At 40.2% G+C, this 10,717-nt stretch overlaps 1 protein-coding gene across 14 annotated transcripts in view; it reads right to left on the bottom strand.

Annotated features, from left to right (window-relative positions):
* The window catches only part of TBCA (tubulin folding cofactor A), a 31,473-nt gene extending 21,150 nt beyond the window's left edge, over positions 1 to 10,323 (bottom strand). For 7 of the 14 annotated variants that reach the window (XM_080636711.1, XM_080636706.1, XM_080636714.1 and 4 more), the window contains exon 1: positions 10,194 to 10,323. In XM_080636711.1, the coding sequence (XP_080492837.1) occupies positions 10,194 to 10,246 (53 nt within the window). In that variant the 5' untranslated portion in view covers positions 10,247 to 10,323. The other 7 variants (XM_080636715.1, XM_080636716.1, XM_080636707.1 and 4 more) reach the window with 6 other exon arrangements.
* Between the last annotated feature and the right edge of the window lie 394 nt (positions 10,324 to 10,717).

The following is a 10,717-nucleotide window of genomic DNA, read 5'->3' as shown; positions in this document are numbered from 1 at the left end:
GTATTTAAAAATCAGAAATAAGACAGACACAACCTAGAGATAATGGCATGATACATTTTGCAGCTGGATCAGATAATAAAAAAAAAAAAAAGCAAAATGTTTAAGAGTTTCATGTTTTAATATATTTGTTATAGTTTCCACATCCCATCTGCTTTCTAGCAAGTGTCACCGTTCTGCGGACTATCAAGAAGCGTGCAACTGCTTTTAATTCAAAGCATCAGGCAGATAATTAAGGTACCAACTACTGACCGAAATTTTCCTTTTGTTTTCCCACTTTTAAAATAAAACAACTGTCCAAAAATTCTCAAGTCCTTCCTCTCCTCAGACATCCAGAGTTAAATAAGTAAAACCTGACAAACAGATGCATACAATTAATATTATCTTATTGCCATACTTCAAGTATCCATTTATAACAGCTCTTTTTGAAGTTCAGACCTCCACATAAATGTTCAATGGAAGCAAAGACTCCCACATACCTGATTTAAATCTACTGACAACAAGCTTGTTTTCCTCAGTTATTTTTCACAGCCCTGAAGCAGAAGTCTACGCCCCTAGAAACAGGAAAAAAAAATAACCCAAAGAAAATACTAGTGTTTTACTATCTTCTTCCAGTCTTTCAAAATGAAAAAGTAAAAACATAAGATGCAATTATTCTGGACCTTGTCTACAGTGCCAGCCAGTAGTTAACTATTAGGGAAAGAGTATAAAGAAAAAAAACAAGTCTAAAGTGACGTTTCCTGTGGTATAGCTGCCTTTGGAAATCAACTTAAGGACTTTCTAACATTGAAGAACAGACTTAAACTCTCAATGTTTAATAAACAATAGGTCAGCTCCTGGCTGAGGCTGCTGCCCTTTCAAAAATCCTTTACACGTTTGACTTTCACGTCACTTAATAATAAATTTCAGTTTGCATGGTCTGTGTAAAAAATGCAGTTTTATTACTTTAAAGCTGCAGACCAAACCCTGAAGAGCTCAAAAGGCTTAGGAGGATCTTAAGGTAGAAGAAAAAAACCTGAAACACCACTAATAGTTCCTTAACTACCTTTTCCATAATGTTAATTTACTTCCTCATCTGTCTTCTACTCACTTTCTCTTCTCCACTTCAGCTCCCCAAGCTGAAGAGTAAAGTGAGATAAGATGGTTCAAGATAATCTAAAAGCCTACCACTGCTGAACAGAGGCCTCCCCCACTCCCATCCCAGCATACACCTCTGCCAGCACTAATGCTCAAACGATCACTCCAGGAGCCAATTCAGTTCACCAAAACAGCAGGAAATTAACAGAGTAAGAACACAAAAAAACCCAACCAAAGCAAAAGCTGACAGGTTTTCTCCTGGGTTAAGCAAATTGAGTAAGGCCAGCAAAAGGTTTGACTAGCATCAGAGACCAGAGAACTGGAGAGGAGGAGAGGGAAATGAGACCTCTGAATTAGGGTGACATTGATTTCTGAAGGGACTTCACTTTTGGTCTGTTTAGGGTGCAGAGCTGCTAGTGGTTTAGACTGCTCTGACTTGTGGCTGCTGAAAAAGCCTCAAATCCCCCTTCTTTCTCACTCTCCAAAGGTACTAAATTACCTACTCTGGACCATTCAAGAGATGAACGCCAGTGTCATCTCCTGTAGTTGCATCATTATCAGTAGCAAGTACATCTCTGGTCATAGGAATGGCACACCTTTTAACTGAAGGTCGACAGATGAAACAAGTACACACAACATGAGTTTTCTCAATGTATAACAAAATCAAGACCCTCTCTGCTCAGTTGACAAAAATTCCACCTTCCTGAGCCACAGTTGCAGGAACAACTAGTGGATGGCTAGAATAAAAATGGTAAAATGGTACAAGGATAGAACAAGCACACACTACTATTCTTATATGTCTCCCGCAACCTCCAGTGATTCCAACAAATCAGGTTCTCTATGAGCTAGAATGTCATTTATGTGCTTAAGGCACCGAATAAAGACTGCTCTCCAGCATTAGAAAGACCAACAAAAGAAACACTTCCCTGGATGGACTAAGCAAGCTCAGTGGAGCTCTGAAGAAGGAATTTCTCAGTTTTGCTACTGAGTTGCTTCACTATTGAAAGGACATGCATCTTTTCAAAACCAATGTTACTATTAACCACAGTATATGCTAACATGCCATAGATTCAGCCTAAGCACACAGAAACCCCAAAGCTGACAGCATGTATTGGCTGGATAATGAAATATCTATGCTGACTTAGTGAAACATAAAAATCCATAATAGTGGAACTGTAGAAAGTCCAGCACCTTTTTTTGTTATTGGTGTTGTAGTATAATAAATTCCATGTATTTACATTACGCACAAGTATAGCACAGTAAAATTGGCATTGTGCTAATTACTACCTGCAGAGCCTAAAATATCCAGTCTCAAACATTCCAATTATTTATGCACATTCTTGGGTTCACTAAGGCTACATAAGCACACAGGCATTACAGACTGGGGCCTACGAGGAAAAGTCAGGGAGAAAGATGAAGGAAGAAGTAATTTTAATACCATGAACTGCCATGTTGTCTTAGCCATAAGTGACTAATGTCTGATTTGGACAAGATCTCTAGTTTATGCATTCATTCTCTTGATAGTGACAAAATCTCCATAAGAGAGAAACTTTCTCTTTGAAGAGTTAAAATGTGACCACACACAAGTATACATGTAATTTTTAGCCCTCCTGTATCTGCAGCTTAAATAACTAACTTACCATGACACTTAAGGTTAACTTCATAAGCTTGGCTTTTGTGAGGAATTACTACTGTGAACACAATGAAAATCAGGTACAAGGTTTTTTTGAAGACAGAAAAATATTTCAAGTTAAAAATTACTTGATTTTTTAACATTTTGACAGCAACTCCATTTCTAAAGATTTCTCCGAATAACCAGGGCTTCACATTCTGCCCTTGCTTCTCAACACAGTTATTTCCCTGCTTTTGCAATACACTTATATAGGAACGCAAGAGCAAGGGATTTTTTGAAATCCTTGCTATAGCCACAACTGAAGTTTCCTTTTTGCCCTGCTGAGAAGTCTCCCTGAATGCCCTGAATGATGATGACTCCTCAGCCAGAGGGAGGCAGAGGAATGGAAGAATCCAACAGATGCAACCAGGATGAAAGCGCTTAAGTTATGGACTACTCAAAAAGCAGAGGATGATGACTGGGGATCATGGTTTTGCTGAGGTACAGAAAGAAGCAACTTGGATGGTCGAGGGCAATGAAGAGAAAGGCTACTCCACCAAGAAAGCTGAAAAAGCATTTCAGATGGACTGAAAACAAGCATTGGAGAGAAGTGAAAAGTTTATCAGCCCATCACAAATGGGTTCTGGACTGGCAAAAATTCAGGGACAGAATGGCATGGAATGGGACAGCTGAAATTTGTAAATGCTAAGGAGCCTGAGATCTTTGCTTCTAGAGAAGGAAGAGCAAAAAATAGGACTTATGATGTGGTAATAATTGGGGTTCCACAGATCTCCACTTCTTTTTCCCTTCTATGACTCAGTCATCATCTTCAGTCAAGACTTTAATTTCGGAGAAAAAGCATAGAATCAACTTCCTCTTTCCCTCCCCTAACTGGGGATAAACTGGAAGTGCTATAGTAATAAGCAAAATTAAATAGAACTAGTCATATTGTGTGTATAATCAATTCACAATGCATGAGGAAGGAGACCTACTACAGTTTTAAGAAAATATAATGCACCTCCTGATCCAGAATGAGTTTTCCACCTAAATAATACATATATTTTAATAATAACTAAAGTCAAGCCATGGATTATGCAGTTGTAACTCATCTTCTGTATATAAAGCACGACCACAAATTTTATATATATATATATTTTAGTTTTCCCATAGATCCACATTCTAATTCAGCACAAAGTGATTATTTGTAACTGGTTTATCCACATAGATGAGTATGTGGCTCCATGCCACGAATAAGAATGTAAAGAAAAAAGTATGTACAATCAAAACCAAGACAACAGTACTACATGCATGCATAATGGCACCAAACTAGGGTTGCCAAGCAACTGTAACTACTGTATTTCCAAACTTCTGAAAGAGTGCTTAAAGAATTTAAGGTTGCAAAGACACAGTTTTGCATGTTCTTGCCCTTCCCCCTTAATATTGCATCATTACCAATGCATGGTAATAAACCTGATGCGCAGCATAGTTTTACCAGTTAAAATGATTGTGTCAGTAGATTACTTTGGTCAGCATGGACATGCACAAGACAGTTTTGCCTCAGAGGGGAGAAGATAATTGTAAGCACAAAAACCCCAAGATGCCAGAATCATGAGTTTCACTAAAGGCTTTGATGTCTTTTGAGAAGAGGTAGTGAGATGGAGAAAGGAATGTAAAGGAGGCAATCTTTTAAAGATCTGCCCATTACTAATTTGAATTTGTGAGACACTTCTAAAAAGCAGCCAGTGTTTAGGTCTGCTGAAAAGGTAAAACCAATTAAATCAAAATCATAAAAACCAAACAAACAAGCAAGCAAAACCAAACAAAAACACAAAACCCAAACAAAACAACACAGTGCTCTTTTCACAGCTTTTTAAGGTACCTGTGGACACTGTTTGGTATTGCTGAAATTTAAAAGAAAGCATGCATTAAAATACACAGGGAAATAGGAATCCCTTCATGCAAGTAGTTTTCTGGAGAGTGGAGTCAACTTGCAACTACCCTTCAGCTAATTAAATGGGCTGGTGACTATGTATGTCACAGATGCTAACTCAGATAGCACTATGTAAATGTAGGTGCACCCTGTCAGCCAGTTCCCATAATGCAGTTGTTTATGTTAAGTTAATAACTCTAAAAGACCAAAGCAGCTTTCAAATGCAGGCCAGCTCTGGACTTTCTGTATCTGCTCTCAATTCCAGGAGCACTACAGAAGGTACTTAAGACATATCTAAGTAGCTCTGAACCACAACAACTACATTTGGCTAGCATGAAACCCAAGTTTAAGACTCCAGGACTGAGCTGCTGATAACCCTGGACAACAAATGCACAATGCTCCTGTACTCTGAGAACGGTTATTTAATTTTGATAGAGTCAGCTTGTATCCAACAGTGCATGCAATACATTCACCCTCCTGGATCCCTGAGCTCTTGGATGTGAAGTGTACAGATATTGAATCACGTTATCATGCAGACGCAGTATAGCTGAACAGCTCTGCAGATCATTCTTCAATACCTGTATAATATAATGTATCCCATCCCTTCCCATTAATTGAGCTAACAATCAGTTGTTGCATAAAATTTTCTAATTATAACAAGAATACATAAAGGAGACATGAGTTTCTTATCAATATATTGATGTTAGAAATGACAGCTAGTGCCTATGGCTAATGGAAAACAAGCAAGTAAGCAATCATCCATAATTCATATGGTGGACAGAAGACTAAGAAAAAAAGTGATTTACACCAGAAATAGCAGATTTCTTGAGTAATAAGAAAGCAAGCTGATTTTGTGCTTGAATTAGCTATAGTCAACCTACAGCAAAAGGAGTATCTGTACTCCCTGCAATAATTCATATTTGCACAAAAGACATCCTGAACTCAACAGTAAAATAATTTAATCTAAAAATAGGCCAACAGTTTTGTGCAACTTGCAGAACTTCCTGTGCTTGTGGAAACAAAAAAAAAAATAAAATCACAGTGTAAATTGCTTGGCAGTATGACGATATTTTACAAAGAGAAAAAATAGTACCAACACCAGTGCGACAGGAAAAGAACAATCTTGGGAAGATTCCATAGTTTAGGAAGGTGGTTTTAAAAAAAGAGTAGCTTCACAAAAATCAATACACTTTCCCCATAGGTTCATGATGTAAAATTCTATAATCAAGGCTTGTAGATTTGTAATTATGGTATGTCAGCCACATTTAAACAAGAGTGTTAAAAGATTGTTAAAGTTAAACTAACACAATTGCAATGTGAATTGTCTTAGTCTCATTCTAATCTACTGGTGTCACTTTCACTTAATCAGATAGAAGCTATGGGCAAACGTCAGTGCTATTTTCACATAACCCAACTTACTTTGTTTGCAGTAGTTTTTAAAATCATTGCCAATCTGAAATAAGAATAAGATATTTTCAGAAAGATTTTTCTAATCAATTCCCTCACTAGCCAGCATGTTGTCTGAGTTTGGATTTACCAAGACTAAGACTATTTTGAAGTAATTAAACCAGAAGTATTGGTTGTTAGAATATAAGCCACAATGCAGCAAACATTATTCATGCCCATCAAATTTACTTTTTCTGAATGACAAGCTAATGAAAACATGCAATCACCAAGAGCTGGCTATCAGATTTGTCAAAAAAAGCAAAAGGCTCTCCCTATTCCTAGTTTATATTTCCTTCACTGATACACAGCAGTATAAGAAATGCAGATAAAGCACCCACAACCTACAATATTGTCTCTTGAGAAGGGTACAAAAAGAATTTTATGTACAGCTAAAAAAATACCAGAGCAGAAGAGCTGTTTTACTCTTAGTTTGAAAAAAGTGCGGTTAGGTGACTAACAAGAAAAAAGAATGTGCTACAGCAGGCAATTAAGAAAAGACAAATGAAACATCAAAAAAGTTCAATACATCCTAATAGTTCTTGACCCTTGCCTTTTTTGATATACTCTTATAGCCTGATCATTGAACACGCTTGAAAATCAGTACTACAGGCAAAATTCAATGTACTTTTCTAAACTGGAAATGCAGAAAAAAAACCTAAGGAAAACTAATCAAAGTGTTAAGTCAGTCATTTTATGGCTTATTTAATAAGCCTCTACGTGAATCTTCTCACACATCAGAAATACCTATATAGTTGCCATAGTCCAAAATAAGAGGACAGTGTTAATGTCCTAAGTTGACTCAAGTCACATGCATGCCTACTGTCGTAGATTATATAACTAGGCTTTTGGTTGGAGAAGAAACAGTAGAGTGGGACTGAGCCTTCTTATATCTGTGTTTACAACCATTATGGCAGTGGGAGTTGCTAATGTACTGCTGTATCATCTCCCCTGCAGGGAGTGTAAGATAACATTCCTTTCTTTTTTTTTTTTTTTTTTTTGAGTTACTTTCACTTACAGTAGTATGCAAGCTGCTGCAGACTAACTGCGGATGTGCACATTGTTACCATACAGCAAACAGAAGCTAACCTGACTTGTTTATTCACACAGCCATCCTTCAAAAACAAATCTAAATCCCGTCACTGCAGGTGTAGCATTTCCCCAAATGTTTTCATCCCTTTCTTTGTACTAACCCTGAAAGTTGTAGAGTTGTGTGGTGAGCTGGTCCAGGCAGGCCTATTTTTTTTTTTCAGTCCAGGTTATTTTTGAGTGGATTAGCTCCCTGGATCACTGTAATCGCACTAATATCCAGTGGGAATTTAAGCGACCTACTCTGTAACCAAAATATACAGATGAGGGTCCACCTAAACCCTCTAAATCCTTGTGCAGGGCAAAAAGGAGAAAACTCTAACACAGCCCCTCAGACTTAAATTAGCCTAAGCCATTATGGACCAACATCAAGTCTTCTCATGTAACAAGCAGCAATTGTTTCAGCTCAGAGGAATGCCCACGTATACAGTATCCCTGAAACATACTGTAACTTATTAAGCATCGTTTTTAAGAGGCCGCAGACTTTGTATTAGGCCTACAAAATAGTTCTCAGGAATAGTCAGACATTGCCTGAACTTGTCTTGGCTAGCCTAGACAGGTTTTTTTACTTCTTTAACTGTAACCAAAGTTATGACCAGGTAACAATTACCTGATTTGTTTTATTTTTTGCTCAGCTTTGTACAGTTGGGCAGTATAACACTATTGTATTTATTTTTGTTACTAACAGAAATGAGCTCTAACTTAGAATTTTAAAAAGCAGCATAAAAGATCAAATCTTATGAGAGCAGGAACATGAGATGACAGGAGAGCCTTTAAACACACAGGCACAGGAAGATGTCAAAATGCCCCAATGCTATTAATAATTCATCAATAGTCAAATATTGGTCAAAGGAGTGCAATTCTGAGACATAGTTAAAACCAGTTTTAGGATAACAAAACTATTCAATGCACATAAAGCACACCATATGCAGTCAATTCAGTTAAAACATGGAGTACAAAACAATGAAGAACTAAGATATGGACTTTTTTACATGCGTTTCTAAATGCAGACTCTGAGAAGTACAAACCAATCAACATCATACTCAACGAAGGATTTGGGATGCTGATGACTTGCTTGAATTTGTCTTCTCCCCACTACCAGGCTGAGCCAGTGGCCTTAGAACCCAGAGACCCAGCAAAAAAATCTCGTGCATCAGGGGAAATGTGCTATTAGAAACAAAGTAGAGACATTAGAAACATTGTATAAATTAATTTTCCTGTATTTGTTGGAACTGTGTTGGTGTCATTGTAACTGTACTACTATCCATCAGGAATATTAGTAACTTACTCTGTAACTTGGATGCAACAGGCTTGTAACAAAACCAAAGCCAGCATCCACCTATATCTGCAAATCAAGTGAACAAGCAGAAAAGCCACACCAACCAGTAAACTGCTCACACAGGACAACAAGCACTGTTAAGTAAATCTGAGAGAGCCGAGAACAAGAGATTAAAACTTAAGCTGCAGAAACAGAGAAATGAAGAAAAAGAACATGCAAGCACTACAGATAGTGGCAGACACTGAGCTAGCTCCCCATGCAATTATCTGCACAACCAGACTTGGCATCACTAGGCCACTTCCAGGTCCAAGGGGACATGGCCACATGGCACAGCACACCCCACTTGAAAATGCAGACCTGCACCAGCTCTGCTGGGGTCTCCATACGGTCGTTCATTGCCTAATAAGACTTTCCACTCACTGTTTTTCCTAATCTACAAATACAAGGAAAAAGTTTGTTCGGGTAACTTTTGTGGTGATTTATCATTAAGTAATGGTCATCTGAAGTGCTGTTCAGTATTACCACGCAGTTTTCTCAGTAAAACTGTCAAACAGCAGCAAAAGACAATAGTGAAACTTCTACAAACTAAAAAAAAAAAAAAAAAACAACAAAAAAACCCCCACAAACCCAAAAACTTGTGTCTTATTAGATACAACAGCTTTCTCAAAAGTTTCCAGCCAAAGAAGCTATACTTCTAGCTAGCAAAAAGAATACACAGACCGAAACAGGACCTTACAATCATATAATCAGTTTCTTGCTTATGGCAGTACTTGAGAACTGCTTCCCATTGGGAGCCTAGGAACAAAAAGTGCCTCTATCTAGCGTAACGAGAATGATAAATCTGTATCCACTTTACTCTTTAAGTCTTCAAGTCCAGCCTTTCAAAGCTAATCGGGTATTAGAAAGTGTGCCCATCTTACTGTTACTAACTGAAAGTAGATAGGCCATAATAAAACAATGATTGTATGAAACTGGACTATTTAACATCCTGACACAGCACACATACTAATTCTCCGGCCTGAGCCAGAGCAGTCTTTGTAGGGTGTAGCCTTAATAAATCCCACTGTGACCAAATATTTCAAGTCAAAGCCTTGTGTTTACAGTGACAGTAAGAGGGGTTCAGAGGGATAAAACTGCAACTTTTCTTAAAAATTAAGACTGTGTTAAAACTAGGCAAAGCCGAGACTCAGGGTATGAATTTACCATCATTTTTGCAGTATTAGGTTTCAAATCAGAAACAACCCATTCAACAGTTATTCGGTATGTGAGTAAGACTTCACTCCTCGGCAAGGTGTCCAGCGAGACTGCCCCGTACGCTGACGGGTGTGATGGCTTGGGTCCCCTTGGCCCTCAAAATCATTAATGAAACAGAACAAAATCCCCTTTTAACTGTCGTCTCGGGAAAGAAAGGTTCCCGGCGGCGGGGAACGAAGGGGAGAAGCCGTCAGCCAAGGCACAACTGATGCGAAAGCCACCGTCCGGCACACCCCGCAGCCCCACCCCACCGCTGCCAATCCCGGACCCTGCCGCAGGCACGGCTGGCAATGCTCGAAGTCCCGCTGGCGGAGCCCCGCGGCAAGGCCCGCTCCCCGCTCGAGGCGGCGGGGGTCGCCGGTAAAATTCTCGGCAGAGCCAGGGCCGAGCCCTCCCTCTGCTCGTCCCCTCGGGACCTCCCACAACCGTTCCCAACAGCCAAGGCGAGCCTCTCCGTCGGGCGAAGGCCCCGGGACCCTCCCCCCGCGGCGGGCGGGCGGACGCGCACCCACCGCCTCACGACGCCGATCTTGATTCTGATCTGCTTCAAGCGCGGGTCGGCCATGGTGCTGCTGGCAACGAGCGGCGCAGGTGCAGAAGAGTCGGAGAAAAAGACGCAGCGCCGTGACTGCGCAGCTTGACCCGCGCATGCGCCAAGCGGCAACTTGGGCGGCAGGGCCGGCAGCGGGGGCGGTGCTACGCGCTTACTGCCGTTGGGGCACCTCCCTTGGCCTAGCGGAGACGTCCCCATGATGACGCGTCGTGCTGGTGTAGGCTGTGTGTCGGTTGCTGTTTTTTCACCGCGCACACGCAGGAGAAGCGTGATTCCACACGAGTTATTCGGAGGTGGTGCGACTAGTGCCACGGTGGTGCCAGGGAGCTCGGGGTGACCATTAGATCCAGCTCCCAACCCCTGGTGTTGTGGTTAGCATAGCTAATGCCATGTTGTGAGGCGAGCAGCCATTCTCTGAGGGCAACCGGGTCGCGTATTTGTCCCTTTGCCCTCATCATCAGGCCTTTAAGGTCCTGTGTACTA

This window comes from Psittacula echo, assembly GCF_963264785.1.
Source record: "Psittacula echo genome assembly, chromosome: Z".
NCBI lineage: Eukaryota > Metazoa > Chordata > Aves > Psittaciformes > Psittacidae > Psittacula > Psittacula echo.
The sequence above is the reverse complement of the archived record's forward strand: the minus strand, read 5'-3'. Positions and strand labels throughout refer to the sequence as shown.